The sequence below is a fragment of the Elgaria multicarinata genome, chromosome 3 (assembly GCF_023053635.1).
Source record: "Elgaria multicarinata webbii isolate HBS135686 ecotype San Diego chromosome 3, rElgMul1.1.pri, whole genome shotgun sequence".
Classification (NCBI taxonomy): domain Eukaryota; kingdom Metazoa; phylum Chordata; class Lepidosauria; order Squamata; family Anguidae; genus Elgaria; species Elgaria multicarinata.
Genome location: NC_086173.1, coordinates 17,066,386 through 17,083,898, shown reverse-complemented (window position 1 = coordinate 17,083,898; position 17,513 = coordinate 17,066,386). Strand labels below are relative to the sequence as shown.

Here is a 17,513-nt window from a genome sequence, read left to right as displayed (position 1 = left end):
TTATTCTTTCTCCTTTTGCTCCCCAAGCCTCTGACGACGAATTCGAGAACTTGCGGATCAAGGGCCCCAATGCCGTGCAGCTGGTGAAAACCACCCCAGTGAAGCCCTCACCACTGCCTGTCATACCTGATACTATCAAGGAGGTGATCTATGACATGCTGAATGCTCTGGCTGCCTACCACGCCCCTGATGAAGGTATGTGACAGCCTGGGACAGAGTGGAAGGAAATTCTTTGCACGGGAGCCGAGACGTCTCTTATTGCTGATGTCTTCTGGCGAGGAACTCCCTCTTGACCAGTCCTTTCTCTCGCCCACCATGTGCAATGGACACAGTTACAAAACCATTTTAACCACTTCGCAATCCCCCAGGAAAACTGGTAATTTAAGAATTCTCTGATTTTTCTTTCGACACATCATAGGGTCATGTGAAAGGTGTGAAGGACAGAAACTGCAGTATCTTCTTGGGGGAAATGTCACTTCGAATTTGCAATATATGTAAGCGTTCTAGCTCTCTGAGGAGACGTTGCCAATAATGGTCATGTTCTTATTTCCCCTCTCCAGCGGACAAGTCTGAATCCAAGGGAAGCCTTACTAACCAGGAGGTGAGCCAGATCCTGCAAGATATCGGAGACGACGTGTACCGCACTTTGACCCGTCAGGGCAGTGACTTTGACTCTCAGACAGGCTTTGGCATCAATGTGAGTCTCTCTGGGCTGTTCTTGTAACCAGCATTCTAAATAGTTCTATCATCTCTGGCGGAATAACTCTTTTAAAAAAAAAAAAAGTTCATGGAATCTCAGTTATTCCTTAACTCATTAAGTAGTTTCTCTGAAAGATCCACTTGCATTTCTACAGCAGTACGGTAAAACTCATTTACAGGGTGTTTTTAATCAGATTTCAATGGCCCGGGCTTGTGGACTGCATCTGAAACACTGTCCAGATGTGACCGGCCCTCCAAGTTCTCTGCGTATTCATACTTGCTCCATAGCTGTAAATGGCAGTCATTGGTCATGTATGGAACTCTGTACGATCTGCTCTTTCCCTCCGCTCTCTGTATTTGGTCATTTTAAGTCAATAGTCCATCTTGTTACCATTGCTTTCTCCCTCTTCCTCTCTAGGCTCAAGTCTTTGCTGCTGATAGTGCAACTGCTGAGACTCCCCAATCAGGGACGCCCCAAGGTGATGGTAAGTGACGTCTTTGTTGATCTGACACATTACCAAGCTGAAGCACAGTGTCAAAAGCCTCTCCGGGGGCTCTTCCCTGAAAGTCTCCTGCATTTGGGATAGAAATCTGATTAAACCAGCCTCCAAATGACAGTCACTTCAAGTGTGCCCCTATTTCCTTCAAAACAGCCAGTTTACTTTGACTTAGTCGTAAAGATCTGTTTCTGGTGTCCCAAAGTGAGACCAAACCTTTGCTCCGATATGGTCTACTGCATTTGTTCTGATATTTGGTTTGTTGGAATAGCTCTTGCACTGGCTGATCCTTTCCCTTCTGTCCCATAGCTTCCACTCCTGAAGAATCAAGAGAAAATAAAGATAAGGAAGGCGATAAAGCAGCAGAAGAGAACAAGCAGAAGGCCAAAGGAAGCAAGCCACTCATGCCCACTTCCACCATCTTGCGGCTGCTGGCAGAGCTTGTGCGCTCGTATGTGGGCATCGCTACCTTAATTGCAAACTACAACTATACTGTGGGCCAGTCCGAGCTCATAAAGGAGGTGAGAAGCCTTAGAAAGCACTGTCTGAGCAACGCCAAGGAAGTGTGCGATGGGAGCAGGGTATATATATATAAAGGAAGAAATGTGGGGCCAGTGCTCCTAGTTGCCCCTAAGTCCAAGGGACAGTGAAAAATTGTGAATGTGGCGAGACTGCTGGTGGGGTTGTGAAGGAAGAAGACCAGGCGTTCTGGACTCTGCTAATGATCTTACTGTGTCATTTCAGGACTGCAGTGTCTTAGCTTTTGTCCTGGACCATCTACTCCCCCACACCCAGAATGCAGAAGACAAAGATACACCAGCCCTGGCTCGCCTGTTCCTGGCCAGTCTGGCTGCAGCGGGTAGCGGTACAGATGCCCAGGTAGCCCTGGTGAATGAAGTTAAGGCAGCCCTAGGCCGGGCACTGGCCATGGCAGAGAGCACCGAGAAGCATGCCAGGTGAGAGAGGTGGGAGATGTTGCGGTGGTGCTCGTTCTTGGGATGGGTCGGCACTTCAGAAAAGCTCTATAGTACTGGAGCTCTGTGTGTATGTTCTTATAGCCTTGTGATTCAGGCACTTCATGGCTTTCAGTAGGTCTCCAGCAAAGGGCATACCAACGTCCTTCCCAGTGTTATAAAAGTACAGGCACAGCACTTCCTAAAAAGAAGATAATTGCTGCAGGAAAGGAAGAGGAATACTGCAGAGATGTGGGGGTGTTGCACGATTTGCTGGTGTGGTTCTGGTAAGTGCAGAAACCTGGCATAGGCTTCCATTAACCACAGTGCCCTGTCTGACTCTAGGCTGCAGGCAGTCATGTGCATCATCAGCACCATCATGGAATCATGCCCATCTACCTCCAGCTTCTACAGCAGCGCCACAGCGAAGACACAGCACAATGGCATGAACAATATCATCCGCCTCTTTCTCAAGAAGGGTCTGGTCAATGATTTGGCCAGGGTGCCCCACAGCCTTGATCTGTCCAGGTACTTGTCTTAAGTTCCCGAGGAGGTGTGGGGGAGGGGGGAGCTGCTTCAAGACTATGGGTAGGAGGCAAACATTTGGGGTAGAGGGCAAAAGTAAGATGCGAGTTCTATCCCCGGTTTCCAATACGATTTATCCTTGGGAAAACTTTGTTCTCTGACTTCAGTACAGAACTAGCTGCCATGTTGAGAGAGCCAGAGGAACTGATACCCTCCTATTTCATTGGAGTTTTCTCTTATCTCCACCCCAGCTAGGGTTTACTCTGTAATGGCCTGGCCTTGTTATTAACGTCAGCGCTCACAGTCTGGAATTCATCCATATGTGTTTGTTCCCCAAAGTCCCAACATGGCCAACACGGTGAACGCAGCCTTGAAACCCCTGGAGACGCTGTCGCGTATTGTCAATCAGCCCAGCAGTCTCTTTGGGAGCAAGAGTGCCTCAAGCAAGAGCAAGGCAGAGCAGGATGCTCAGGGAGCAGTGCGGGATGCCAGCAGCGGCCAACAAGATGCAGGTAGGTGGCCCACACTTACTTCATCATCCATCGTTTTGTGGGCTGTGCAACCTCCACCTCTTCTCTACTGTTTCCCTGACTTTGTGCTGCCATTAGCTTCTCCCATGTCGGCGTCCCACCCCCTTCCTCGGCTAGGAATCCTTCTGGCGTCTCACATTCTGTACTTCCATTGATCTGTCCTCCTTGGGAGGGCAGTCCTAAGGCCCTGACATACTTCCGCCTTGCAGGAGAAAGTGGGGAAGCAGAGGCCCCTGAAGAGGACCATGATGTCGCCCAAGCAGAAGTTGCAGATGGTGACATCATGGATGGGGAAGCAGAGACTGATGCTGTGGTGATTGCAGGGCAGCCCGAGGTGCTGAGCACACAAGAGATGCAGGTATGGATGGTAGGATGTGGATGTGGATGTGGGAATACAGGTGATGCTGCAGCACAGTGTGGCTTCCATTCCTGCTGGTGTTGCCTCAAGCTACAGTTGGTCTGGGACAGCATGCAAAGGGGAGTGTGGGCAAAGGCTTGGGATGACCACGGCTTTACTCTCAAGTGCCTGGGTGCGATCTGGACTTAATTTCGTGCAAATCTGCACTGGGGCAGGGGTGGCTGCAGAATAGCGTTTGGCAAAAATTGGATAAATGTTAGCCAGTCTGGATTGTGCAACACATTTAGGCTCTTTGGGCTTATTTGGCTGTGAGGCTCTGGACCCTGTCAAAGTGTCCCTCTTTGCCCTTCTAGGTGGAAAATGAGCTGGAGGACCTGATAGATGAATTATTGGAGCAGGATGGTGGCTCAGGGAACAGTACCATAATAGGTGAGTGCCAGGCCCAGATTCTGGCCTCAGAGTTGTCCTTCAGGACCTGTGGATTCAGCATCCTTTTTCCTGCATGTGAACTGAAGAAATCGTTCTCATTCCTATAATGTAGAAAATCCTGTCTAGTATGAAATGAGCACTCACCCAGGTAGAGATCATCCGTTGCTCTTCCTGCCCCCACCCCTGGCAGCTCTTGTTTCCCCACACAGCCTGGGTGCTGTGCTGTAGCTGTGGCAAATGTCAGCACTGCATGTTCTCCCTTGAGCAGGGATCCGTTTCTGTAACTTTGGGGCCAGGTGGGAAGACATCTTTTGAGGGGTAAATGACTCATGATAGTGGCTCCATAACTGCCTGTAACATGGTCATCGGTGTGTTTTTTAAGCAGCAGCACCACCTCAGGACCATAATGGGTGTTCACAGATAAATGGCCATTGCCGTTAGGTTTGGGGACAGCCCAGGAGTTCCTCTAAGGGAAAGGGTTGTTTGCTCATAACCTTGCTAAGTTAACCCTTGTGTCCTTCAGTGGGCCGAAGTGGAGAGGATGAGTCTCAGGAGGATGTGTTGATGGATGAGGCACCTTCCAATCTGAGCCAGGCTTCCACACTACAGGCCAACAGGGAAGGTGAGGCATTGCCTAAGATGTTACATGGAGTCTAGAAGTGCCTGTAGTAATCTTTAAGGGTGAGGGTGGGGGGGTCAGTGAAGGAGAAGGGAGAACTAGCATGATACCAAAAGTGGCTATGGACTTGAGCTCTCCTAATAAAGGGTGGGAGTGGGGGTGTCTGAAATCTGGCTTTGTGAGTTTTTCCCCATCTGGCAAGAGGAATTAGAGAAATCTTGCCAGGAAGTTAACTGGAAGGACCTTCATTTTACTAGAAAAAGCCAATTCACTTTACCTGCACTCTCCAATCTGCTCTAGATTCTATGAATATCCTAGATCCTGAGGATGAGGAGGAGCACACACAGGAGGAAGACAGCAGTGGCAGCAATGAGGATGAGGATGACAGTCAGGATGAAGAAGAGGAGGAGGAGGAGGAAGATGAAGATGATCAGGTACAAGCATCGGAGGGAGGACAGTGCAGGAGTCTTTACCAGCTTAATATGGGAAGCTTGTTCAAAATGACAGGAAAGGGGGGGCAATATTAATAAGAGCTGGCAACCATAGTGTCTGGGTTTTAGATCTGGTTGAAGTAAGAGTTCAGTCTGTGCCGGCAGTTTCCTTGGCTCAATCCCTGGCTTTCGGTAGGGAAAGTGATTAAAGGGGGTGGTGGAATTCAGGATCCTGAATTCTAGACAGTATTTGCTTAGCCCTGGGTTTGGTGCTCTCTGTCTCTAGGATGATGAAGAAGGTGAAGAAGGCGAAGAGGAGGAAGACGACGACGACGGCTCTGAGATGGAGTTAGATGAAGACTACCCTGATATGAATGCCTCTCCACTGGTGCGTTTTGAGCGCTTTGACCGTGAAGATGACCTCATCATAGAGTTTGACAACATGTTCTCCAGCGCCAGTAAGAACTCTGAAATCTGGAAGCCATAGGACATGGGTGATATCCTAATGGCTGATTCCTGTGGGGTTTGGGGATTAGGATGTTTAAGGACTAGGAAACTGTTCTTTCCTTAGCTCTTTTGGAATGGAATAGCATTCCTGCCTTGTTCCAGCCAACTTCCTGGGGTAAATCCTTGCTCCAAAAAGTTTCTCTCAGAAGGCTTTGTGATTACAGCTCCACTGATTTGGGGTCAGACTAGCTTTCTCCTCTAGGAAAATGTATCTACTTACGTCTTCATTGCCCCATCTCGGCCTGCTAATTTCTCCTGTTTTTGTTCCCAGCGGACATTCCCCCATCGCCTGGCAATATTCCTGCCACTCACCCGCTCATGGTGCGGCATGCGGACCATAGCTCCTTGACCTTGGGTAGTGGCTCCTCCACTACCCGACTGGCGCAAGGCATTGGCCGCAGTCAGAGGACGCTACGACAGCTGACAGCAAACACCGGCCATACCATCCATGTGCATTATCCTGGCACCCGGCAGCCCAACCCACCTCTTATCCTGCAGAGGTGAGACAAACGGGAAGGGTGGAGCAAAAAAAGCATTTTGTAAAAAAATTGAAGATGGCCGGTGCGACGGCACTGACCTTATACAGAAGGCCTTGCTAGCACACCCTTCTCAAGCCTAGCGCTACCTCTTGAAAAGCCTGAGGAAAGGGTAAAAACAACACAACCTCTCCCCTATATGTGAGGGAACATGGTAAAGGGTTTTGGCAAATGGGTTCAATTACTGAGGTCCTGAACAGCAGGTGCATTCTTAGATGTTTTTACCTTGTGTAATATAGCAAACAATAACTCCGAGCTGACACGTGGTTTGTGGTAACAGAACACAAAGTAAAGTTTATTGAAATTTAACAGATCTTTAGTATTTTAATTTAGTTCAATTTTTATATTCAAAACAACAATCCCAAGTCCCTTAAAATTCTCACTCCTCACACCAAACACTCTCACAAAGCACAAGCTAGACTAAAATTCCCACTCAAACCAAACACCTAAAACTAAACTCACAATCCCCCCAGCCAGCCTATTAATACTCCTCCCTCCCCCTCTCTCACCGCATCACTAGCCACGCCCACTCAGTCAAACATTTGCACTCACTAGACATACAAACCTCAGACATACCTAAGGGACAGAAAGGTGGGTATCGCCACAGCAGGCAATGAATTTAAGCTTTTGGACAGCATCCCACCCCAATTTGATTTATCCCCGTCGCCAAATGCCTTCCCATAATTTTGTTCCGAGAAACAAATTTCAGTCATCCACTCATTCCCCTTAGCCAGAAGTTGCTGCACCTTTGTGTAGGGCAAAAACAGTCCCGTTGCAATTCCCAGTTGCGTGTCTTCCTTAGGTTGCTGGGCCCTTCAGCAGCTGCAGACATCCTTCAGCTAAGCAGCAGTCTCCCACTGCAGAGTCGAGGCCGAGCTCGCCTTCTGGTAGGCAATGACGACGTGCACATAATCGCCCGCTCCGACGATGAGTTGCTGGATGACTTCTTCCACGACCAGAGCACGGCCACCAGCCAGGCAGGCAAGTCCTCAGGAACCAATTGCTAAAGCATTAGGGTTTGAAATGTTAGCTGGGTTTTGACTAGTGTCCTGGATAAGTCAAGAAGTTGAGTATGGCCAGGGACCGTCTCCTCCCGCCTCACTCCTCCAAGTCTGAAATTCTACTTTCTGGAAATCCATCACTTGGAGGCTCGCAGCTAGCAGAAATAATAAAAATCATTCAAAACACACAACTGTTACATCTCTTAAGCAAACCGTAGTATCAAATGCTGATAGATCCAACCATGTTTAGTTAGCTATGCATTTTAATTGTGTCCCACCAGAGAGGGGAATGGAGCAGCAGGTAAGTGCAGTGAAAGGGACGATGCACTCTGGGGTTTCGCCCTATGTTCTGCGGAATCACAGTGTTGGGCAACACAAGTCCTTTATGTTTGGTCACCCAATCACTCATGGGGTCTGTTGGCACCATCTCTCCCTCAATCCCCTCTGAAACTGCGGATCCAGCCAAGCCTCATCAACGCTTCCCTTCCAGACGGCAGTGCCTCAGAGATTCGGACATCAGTGCCAGAAATACTGTGTCCCACACAGAATTGTGCCTCTGATTTTGGAGGCACTCAACTCACGTGTAGCTCTGTTTGCAGTTGCAAGCTGGTATGCCTTGCCAATGAATGGATGTGCTTGCTTACACCTCGACTGACAGTGGCAGGGTGAGGTGATAACCAGCAACTGCATCTTCTGTGCAGGCTGTAAATTCACTGAAAATAGAAAGCTGTAGCAGAAGAAGGGATGGCTTGCTCCTCCTTGTCCCAGGAAAGAATCGAGGCCCTGAGGTAGTGAGGACAGAGCCTTGTATTTAAACTTTTGCTATGGAAACCTTTAGTATGAGGTAAAAGGTCTTTTGCTTTTGCCCATTCGAAACACTTCCTAGAATCTGTTTGGTCTCTGACTTTTGCCAGGCAGTGGCTTTTCCCTTTTCCAAGTTATCTTCCTCCTTATTTTATATAAAAGAACATGGATCTACTTTGAGTCATTCAAAAGGAAATTGCCGTAAAGTGTTCAGCTATTTAACAAATCATCACACTTCAGAAGATGGTAATCTGTTTTTCTTAGATGTTTATACTTCTGCCTTTTGTGCAGACTGTATTAAACTACAGTCATGCAGCAAATCCTTTATCTCTAAGTATAGCAGTGCTTTCTATTGAAACCTCTGGTTTGTATTACCATCTTAGGGGAGGGGTAATGTAGTTTTGGTTTCTGGCCCACTTCTGAAACTAACTTGCAACATCTTTTATTTCCTACCCTCATGCAATTAGAGATGACTTCATAATGTCCCACATGATTGTTTGCTTTGAAGAATTTAGCAAGTTGTTGAATTGTCCCACTCCTAGTGCGAGCCATCAGAATAGGGAATGACTCAGAATCGTTTTATCTCTTGATTACTTGCATGTGTGGGTTAGCGATCAGAGAGTCTTCAAAATGTTCATTTTGTCCACCACTTCAAACACAGTGTTTATCAGTGGAGTCAGTTCATCCATTCAGCTGCCAACCAAGTGTAGAAAAAGGAAATTATATACATACATGTGTGAATGAGCTTTTGCTCACTCAGTCCTGGGGATTATCGGGACAACTGGACCAGAGTGCAATAGCATGTCTCGATGACAAGGTGTTTTTGTTTGTCTGAGCTATTATTTGAGTTCATCCAAAAATGTCACCCCTTCTCCTTAGGGACCTTGTCAAGCATTCCCACTGCCCTGACACGCTGGACAGAAGAGTGCAAAGTACTCGATGCAGAAAGCATGCATGACTGTGTTTCAGGTGAGACGTGTTTCAGGTAGCTTTTCTTCCTTCGGGCAGCGCAGTCCTCTCTCTGTTTGGTGGCTTTTCTTAATCTGGTGCGTTTTCTCCATCCAGTGGTCAAAGTACCCATCATCAATCACCTGGAGGCACTGAGGGATGAGGAGCTAGAGGAGCGCAGAGAGAAAAGACGCAAGCAACTGGCTGAGGAGGAAGCCAAAGTGGCAGACAAAGCCAAGGATGGAGACGACAAGGAGCCGAATGCCCAGGTTGGGAGACAGGCTTAAGCACCTGCGGGCCTTTTCAAAGGCTTCTAAAAGGGCAAGCTTTTTAAGCTGCAAGGCTGATTCCAGCTGGCCTTGTTTTCATTAAGGAAGCTACATCGTGACTCCTTGTGCAAAGGACGGGGGGGGGGGGGGAGAGAGTGCTTTAAATATATGCAGCTGGGTTGTAAATGTGACCGAGTACTCATAACTCAAAATAAAAATGCCAGCAGATGTGTTTAGGTGATAGGTGCCAAGACATAGGCTTGACAAGACAGCAAGCCTATTTCCCCTAGAGGCAAGATGGGAAACCCATTTTACATTAGCAATTTTAATTTTGGCCAGTAGGCCAGTTTAAAAGGGGAGGGTGAGAGGGAGAGATGGATGTTCACTTAAGTGAACTAAATACTAGAGGACATAAAATAGAAACACTTCTACCAGTAGGAATCTATAAATAAATAGATTCACCGCCATCGATCACCTCACTCTTCTCTTAGACACTAGAGCCAATCCTTGTACCTGTTCCTCTTTTAAGTTCTTTTTTTCCAGTTATAGCAGCAAAACAAAACTATATCAAACAAGTTGCTTTGTTAAGAATGGAGACTGTAGTAGTGAGCAGGAAAGAGATGGGCATTAATTGAACGGAACAAGGCAAGATGTACCGTGTCTTAATAGGGTTTGACAGTTCTCAGTTGGGTTGATATCTTTACCAATTCATTGTTAGGCTATACCACCTCCTTACTAGGTGAAAGTTGTCTCCTCTTCCAGTATATAATTATTTGGGTTTCTAGTTGCTATGAATAATAAAAACATCAAACCTTTCATAATTGTGGGGATAGCGCCTTCATTAAGGGCACAATCCTATGGGTTGCACCCTCAATTGAAGGATTTTTGCCTCCCTGTTCTCCCACCCTGCAGTTTTTGCTAGATGGGCTGTTTTGCCTATCTAGCTTGGGCACTTTGGGGAGGGGGAGGAGCCTGGAAAGACCTCAGGATAATTCGTATCCTGGCCTCTCCAGTCTCCTCCCCTCCCTGCCCACCGACACACCCCTTCTCTGAGGTCCAGTTGCTGACCTCGGAGAGCAGCCAACGTGTTTCTTTCCATGGCAGCTGCCGGGGGGGGGGGGGGGGGGAGCAGAGCTCTGATTCTCCACTCCAAGGTTTGAGCGCTGTCTCCGACCTCAGATCAGGGAATCCGAAATACCCTATGAATCCTCAAACACTGTTTAGGGTCTATAGCATTGCTCCCTAAGACAGTTTAATAGGTTTGTTGGGTTGTGGGGTGGGGGGCAGGAAGAATACTTTGACATTTACTTTATGTGATCCATTCAAGGACAACGTCCTTAAATTTTAGGTCAGGTATAGTAAATATGGAAATGGAAACCTGACCCTCCCCATCTTTTCCAGCAATATTTAGAATGTGGAACGTTCTAATAGACTTACTTCACAGGACTAGATTGAAAGCAGGTCGGGAGCATTGGAGGGGGTGGGCATGCATGGGAAGAGGGCCTGAAGCTGTCCCCTCCTCTACCTGCCGTAGAGCGCAAAAGCTACATAGGCCGTTTCCTGCCTAGATATGTCTTCAAAGTCTGCATTTGAATTGGATGAATTCTGAGTCACTCTGATGTTTTTGTTGGTTTGCCTCTGCAGGGACCAGTGCCTCAATCTAACACTTCAGCTGAGCAGAACCTCCCAGGTAACTTACTTCTTCCTGAAACCCTGTCTAGTGTCTCCTTCCCAAAGCCTTGCTGAAGTAGATGCTGTTCCTGGACCCCCTGGGATGAGGTAGTAGATTGTATAGTTTTAGGGTCATACCCGGTCTTGGAGATAACTATACAATCTACTGTCTTTCCTATGAGGACTCCCAAGTCATCATGCCAGCACTGCCTACCCTGAAGAAGATGAAAGAAGCTACTGAGAGACGCTGTGCCTTGCTCTAGGAGGAAAGAACGTGGGCTCAAGAAGGGCATTGGGAGTCGAGCCAGGATATGATCCAGGAATTTCTTGATTCCATCCCTAGCAACGGATGTTGGGCGGAGGAGCAGTTAGGGTGGGGAGGGAACCTCATCAGGCGGGATTCTTCACATGGGCTGGGGAAAAGGTTGCCAGCATGGGTGTTCTCCTGTCTATGTGAAAGGGCAGCGGAGTTGGGGTGGGGAGGGGCTGTTAACACTCTGCGGGTAGTTCTGAATAGGGGAAGGGCCAGCCTGTCTGACACGGATCGGCCTTCGTGCCATTTGCTCCTGCTGGGGTGAGGTAGTAAGTTGTATTGTTGTGGGGTAGGGATTTGTGCCCCAAATCAGAGATAACTATACAACTTACTACTTTCCCTGGATGGGGCAAAGTACCCAAGGTGGTGGTGGTGGGTGGTGGGCTTGTCCATGTGTCTCACTTTGAGCTCACCTTGGAGGTGTCGCTCTGCGTTGCTGAAAGGGTGAAGCCGAGGCCGTGCTGGAAGCCCTTCTGCTGCTCGGCAGCCTGGGTGTTAAGCCTTCTTCCCTCTCTCGGCTCCCAGATGGTGCCACCCATCCCGACGGCTATCCCGCGGTCCCGACGGCCACCGAAGATGCCTCGGCTGGCCCTAAGCAGACTCTGGTCACGCTGGAGAGCCCCCAGCAACAGCAGCAACAGGCAGCAGGGGCGGCAGGCGAGCTCCCTTCAGAGCTGGTGGGGCAGCCCAGTGCTCAGGCTTCTGGGCAGCTGCTGATGCCGGTGGAGCAGGAGGACTCAGGCCCCGGGCGGCCAAGCGCAGATGCCGAGGCCACGCAGATGGAGCTTTCGCCCGCCCCCACCATCAGTAAGTGGCCTCAGGCTTCACCCTGCAGCAGGTGTTAACCCCACATCTGGCTGCGCATCACTCGTGTGTACATACAGTGCATTCGGATTTCCTGCCCTCTTCAAAGGTCCAAGAGGGGCAGCAATAGTTTTAAGGTGTTTGTATTTTCATGGAAACTAAAATGTGCAAGACGAGTTCAATGTCAAGCCTTCCCCACAATGATCTAGTCTTGGCTACTACTAAAATGACCCCCTTCCCCCCTTTTTTTTCTTTCTTTTTAAGGGCTGCCTTTTTCTAGAGGGTTAAGCCCAAACCTTGAGTTCCATAAAACCATAAGAGCTGCCATGCTAGGTCAGACCTGTTCATTCAGTACAGCGTCCTGTCTTGACGAGTTTACTTCCTCTCCCACCAGCCTCACTCTCCCCAGAGAGGGCTGAAGACTCTGATGCCTTGACAGCAGTCAGCAGCCAGCTGGAGGGCTCACCCATGGATACCAGCAGCCTGGCCTCTTGCAACCTGGAAGAAGGCGTTGGAGAGGGTAGCGGGGCTGGCAACGTGGAGCAGACAGGCACAGGCCCTGTTGCGGCCACAGCTGATGCAGCCCAGCAAGGGTCCAATGCCCAAGCCATTAGGGAGGGCCAGCCTGATCCCAGCCAGCAGGTGGATGACGGGTAAGGACCAAAGATGGGAACCAAGGAGGAAACCCGTCCTTTTAGCATTAGCACTGCATGAGTTAACCCTGTCACTTGCTCCTCCCCAGCTCCCCACCTGCCTCATCCTCCGAAAACTCCTCCACCAGGGATTCAGCTGTGGCCATTTCCGGGGCTGATTCTCGGGGCATCTTAGAAGAACCACTGCCGTCTACCAGCGGCGAGGAGGAAGACCCCTTGGCAGGTAAGGGCCTAAAAGAAGGGGTTATAATAGCTCAGTTCTTCCCTGTAGAGGCAGCAGCTGCACTTAACTTTTCTTTTTATATAGGTATAAACCTCCCGGAAGGTGTTGACCCATCTTTTCTAGCTGCTCTGCCTGATGACATTCGTCGCGAGGTCCTGCAGAACCAGCTGGGCATCCGGCCTCCTGCTCGTGCTGCCCCTCCCACCACCACTGCTACACCAGCACCTCCTGTAGTGGCCAACCCCAGTGTGACAGAAGTCAGTCCAGAGTTCCTAGCTGCTCTGCCTCCAGCTATCCAAGAGGAGGTAGGTTTTAGTGCTTAAGGGGATAACTCACAGTTCAGTTGAGGGTCCTAGAATTAATAAATCTGAAGGAATCTATGTTATCTACAACCCTGCACTGTGCTAAAACAAGACCACCTGTACCTAAATTATTTCTCTGATCTCTTTTTACAAATCTCAAAAAAGGGGATTCCACGGCCATCCTGTCTTGTGGGATCAGGTGGAGAAATTGGTATGATTACATAAGCATCACTATGTTTGCTTCACTCTTCCTCTGAAGGAGCAGAATGTACAAGACTTAATCTTGAGCAGAAATACAGAGTATTTATTTGTATAAAACGAGGCAGCTTAAACATTCATGGGAGAGGTGTACAGGGGCCTGAATTATTAGTTGTCTGTAATGAAATATTTTTTCCACGTTTAGCTGGTCAGCTAATCACAGCCACTGTTACTCAGTAGCTTCCATCAGTGTTTAATAGCATTTAGCCTCTCAGCTGTTGATGCCGGGTAGCTGACATTTAATTCCACTCCCATTTTGGGGTTAACGTTTATGAGTTCAGTTCTGCCTGGACTACTGCTTCAATTTGTACATTTCTCATACAGAGCTATATCTGTGCATTTGTGTCAGCATTCAGGGCCTATTCTGGCTCTGCTTCATATTCTGAAGGGGTTGTGAAACGTCATAATGCCTCCTGCTCATTGTGATGAGAGACTGGCGGAGTCCCGTCCGTCGTTCCTAACAAGGAAGGCTATTCTCTATTTCACACACACACACGCCCCGTCCCCCCATTCCAGGTCCTGGCCCAGCAGCGGGCGGAACAGCAGAGGCGTGAGCTGGCCCAGAGTACAAGCTCAGACACCCCCATGGACCCAGTGACTTTCATCCAGACCTTGCCATCAGACCTGCGGCGCAGCGTGCTGGAGGACATGGAGGACAGCGTCTTGGCCGTCATGCCTCCTGACATTGCTGCTGAGGCGCAGGCCCTGCGGCGGGAGCAGGAAGCACGCCAGCGCCAGCTTATGCATGAGCGCCTCTTTGGCCACTCGAGCACCTCGGCCTTGTCTGCCATTTTGCGTAGCCCAGGTAAAGGGGGCTCTTCCATTCTTTGCCATCCTACTGTTTCTCGGTCCTGGAAGTGTCAACTCTTTGCTTTTCTTTCTCCTCCCCAGCCTTCACAAGCCGTCTCAGTGGAAACAGAGGTGTCCAGTATACACGCTTGGCTGTGCAAAGAGGAGGTACCTTCCAGATGGGTGGTAGCAGCGGCCACAGCAGGTACCAGATACGGAACGACTGGGCCAAAGAATGGAGGCTTTGGATTCCCAGGGAGGGGCAAATATATATCTTGTACATTAAATTGGAGTACTTGGGAAATGGAAAGCAGAAGTATAATATTTGGCCCAAACTAGCTACACCGGAATGGGCAAAGGATCGATCTCCAGATGTTTTGGACATCAGCCCCCGACATTCCTGACCACTGGCCATGTTGACAAGGGCTTACAGGAGCTGAAGTCCAAAACATCTGAATATGTGCCTTCTGCCCACCACTGAGCTACACAACAACAAACACTGAGGTGGGTTAACTTTGAAGTCTGGAAAGCAGGGCTCTGGTCTTGCTGCCTCCAGTTTATCATCTTGTTCTTTCAGAGCTGTCACTACTTGGCAGTTGAAAGGGATACTCCTTTTCCAGGTTTGCTCTGAAAGATAAGTTGATTATTCTCCGGATCAGTTCAGGGACCAAGTTTTGAAAACAGGGTTGGGGGGTGTTTGAAGACAAGCAGAGCCAGCTTGGCTCTTTCGCTCTACTTGTGAACCATCCAACTGTCCAGATACTGGGGTGCTCGATCCACTGTCTAGCTAACAAGGAAAAGGAGAATTCACAAGTAATTGTCCACTTCCCTGCAGTGAGTGGGGTGGGGAGAGATATCCTTGTATGGGTTGCTCCTCCCACTTGTTCCAGTAGGCAGGAATATATAAATTAGGCTTGAGTGCCCTCCAATGTAGGGGAACAAACTACTTACAGTTTCATTCCTGCTTAGCTCCGAAGCAACTCGGTATTGGGAATTTGTTGGTCCTGTGACATGTATAAAAAAGAGAGAGAGGGAGGGAGTAGTCAGAGGAGAAAAACTTAGTCAGGACATGGTCAAATCTGACTGCCCACAGGTAGATGAGTCATGTTTTGGAATGGGTTTTTCCTGTCGGATACCATAATGGCTCCTGTGTTTCTGGAGCCCAGTGTAGACTCTGCCCTGATATTCCTCTTGTGGCTTCCTAGGCCGTCAGGAAGCAACGTGGACAGTCTGCTGCGCCTGCGTGGGCGCCTTCTGTTGGACCACGAGGCCTTGTCGTGCCTGCTGGTGCTGCTGTTTGTGGACGAGCCAAAGCTGAACACGAGCCGGCTCCACCGGGTGCTGCGAAACCTCTGCTACCACGCGCAGACGCGCAGCTGGGTGATTCGGAGCCTGCTGTCCATCCTGCAGCGCAGCAGCGAGAGCGAACTGTGCGTAGAGACGCCTAAAGGGACTGCTGCGCCAGATGACAAAGGCAAAAGGGCTGCCAAGGCCTGCGCCCCCGACAGCCGGCCGCTTGACCTCCTGCACAAGATGGAATCCAAAAGCTCAGGGCAGCTTTCTTGGCTCTCTGTCTCGATGGACGCCGCTCTGGGTTGTAGAACCAACATCTTCCAGATCCAGCGAGCAGGAGGACGCAAGCACACGGAGAAACACGCTGCTGCTGGCTCCACGGTTCACATACACCCACAGGCCGCTCCTGTCGTCTGTCGCCATGTCCTTGACACTCTCATCCAACTTGCCAAGGTGAGGGCCGAGGGTTGACTGAGCGGCACGCCGTGCATGACGGGGAATGGTCGTTCTGAGGAAAGGACCTGGGCCTGCATAGCTTAGAGGAAAAAGTTAGGGTATTTTGACAGTTCACAAAAACTGTTCAAAAGAAGAGGAGTAACAGTTCACCCCATCCACTGAGAAGTAGGCTAAAGACTTAGATTGCAGGAAAGTAGATCTAGACTAAATATTACAGTGAGTTCCCCAATTGAAAACAGGTGAGCCATGAAATTGTCTGTGTGTGATGTACAAAGCAGCTAACAAAGTTAAAACCTATATTGGCCCTTCCAATCCCAGCAGTTGCTTCCAACTATCAGCAGCAATGGTAGATCTCCTTCTCTGGAGTCTTCATAAAAACATTGGGCAGCTGTTATCCTTTACCAGAAAGCATCCAATCATGGGGAAAGGGGCTAGGCTAGTTGTCTTCTCAGACCCTGAGGTTATCTGCCAGCACGTCTCGTTAATGTCATAAGTCGTACCGGCCAGAAAAAGCCGCAGACGCTTCTTTCTCCATGTGTGTCGGTTGGGCCTGGGCTCCGTTTTCAGCAGGCTACAAAATCTGCTTCCCTTAAAGTCAGTGTAACAAACCCGAAATACAGAATGATGTATCCCTCACTGGGTCTGCTTATTTAAAATATTTTTTACACTGCCCTTCATCAGAGTTATGATTCCAGGGCAGTTCACAGCATCCTTAGCCATCCCTGTTCTCCTTCAGTGATGGAAGTTATCCAGGAGTGGGGTTACTCCTTCCGCTTGCTTCAGAGGCTGGGTTATACAAATGGTTTTGCTCTGGGTGCTTTTAATGGGAGCAGCCGCTGCCCCCTCCCCAAAGTTCCAATCCGACCTGCTTCAAGGCAACAAGAGCTTTCACATAGCCCCAGTTCCGTGAAACTCTTAAGGATGATTATTACTATTGTGCTAACAGCCGGCTTCTGTGTTCGTTAACCTGGCATTTTGTCTGACCTTGGACAAAGGAAGCCTCTGCCGCATGACTGCCTTTATGCGCCATGAAGGGGAGAACCAGAATTGGCCACGATGAGGAGCATAGATCCCAGGGTGCTTTCTGGCAAGGGGAGGAGCATCCACTTTTCATCTGGCAGCTGGGCCAGCTCTCCTATCTTGCTACTATTTTATTTAGCTCTTAGTATGAAGTCTTCCCCCCCCCCATTGTTTTTAAACCTGACCTTCCCAATGGTCCAGTGAATCCGTGATTTTGCTGAGACTTGAACCCAGGATCAAGCCAAAGCTCCGTCCTTGGGGACCGCTCTCGCTAGACCTGGAATGAGGGCAAACGCAAGGAGAGAACATTAGGCGTGCACATGAGCGCCATAGGTTGCTGCTGGTTTCTACTTACTGCCCAGCCAAAAGGTGGTCTGTGTAGCCTGAGGAGCCTGGGGCCCACTGCTCTGGAGGGATTCTCCTTGCTTCGTTTGAAGGGAGGGAATGTGGAGAACCTTTCTATTGGCTTCAGCGGAAACTGCTGTCTAAGCTGCCTAAAGGACATATTTGCTCTTTATGGGGAAGCAAGCTGGGTGTTCTTTGTGGGATTTGACCTGTGACGTAATTGGCACCAGTATCCTAGCGTGAGGCTCTGCGGGTGGGTGCTCTGGTTTATCCCTTGGCT

At 49.2% G+C, this 17,513-nt stretch overlaps 1 protein-coding gene across 8 annotated transcripts in view; it reads left to right on the top strand.

Annotated features, from left to right (window-relative positions):
- Positions 1-17,513, top strand: part of HUWE1 (HECT, UBA and WWE domain containing E3 ubiquitin protein ligase 1) — a 103,902-nt gene that overhangs the window by 73,784 nt on the left and 12,605 nt on the right. For all 8 annotated transcript variants that reach the window (XM_063119425.1, XM_063119429.1, XM_063119426.1 and 5 more), the window contains 24 exons: positions 28-195; positions 561-697; positions 1,118-1,184; positions 1,506-1,717; positions 1,941-2,152; positions 2,495-2,677; positions 3,014-3,186; positions 3,414-3,562; positions 3,916-3,991; positions 4,515-4,613; positions 4,911-5,044; positions 5,328-5,499; positions 5,820-6,048; positions 6,887-7,065; positions 8,769-8,858; positions 8,955-9,106; positions 10,751-10,796; positions 11,616-11,897; positions 12,289-12,547; positions 12,637-12,770; positions 12,855-13,075; positions 13,847-14,135; positions 14,222-14,324; positions 15,325-15,865. In XM_063119425.1, coding sequence (XP_062975495.1) covers positions 28-195; positions 561-697; positions 1,118-1,184; positions 1,506-1,717; positions 1,941-2,152; positions 2,495-2,677; positions 3,014-3,186; positions 3,414-3,562; positions 3,916-3,991; positions 4,515-4,613; positions 4,911-5,044; positions 5,328-5,499; positions 5,820-6,048; positions 6,887-7,065; positions 8,769-8,858; positions 8,955-9,106; positions 10,751-10,796; positions 11,616-11,897; positions 12,289-12,547; positions 12,637-12,770; positions 12,855-13,075; positions 13,847-14,135; positions 14,222-14,324; positions 15,325-15,865 — 4,307 coding nt within the window. The remainder of the gene's footprint in view (positions 1-27; positions 196-560; positions 698-1,117; positions 1,185-1,505; positions 1,718-1,940; positions 2,153-2,494; positions 2,678-3,013; positions 3,187-3,413; positions 3,563-3,915; positions 3,992-4,514; positions 4,614-4,910; positions 5,045-5,327; positions 5,500-5,819; positions 6,049-6,886; positions 7,066-8,768; positions 8,859-8,954; positions 9,107-10,750; positions 10,797-11,615; positions 11,898-12,288; positions 12,548-12,636; positions 12,771-12,854; positions 13,076-13,846; positions 14,136-14,221; positions 14,325-15,324; positions 15,866-17,513) is intronic.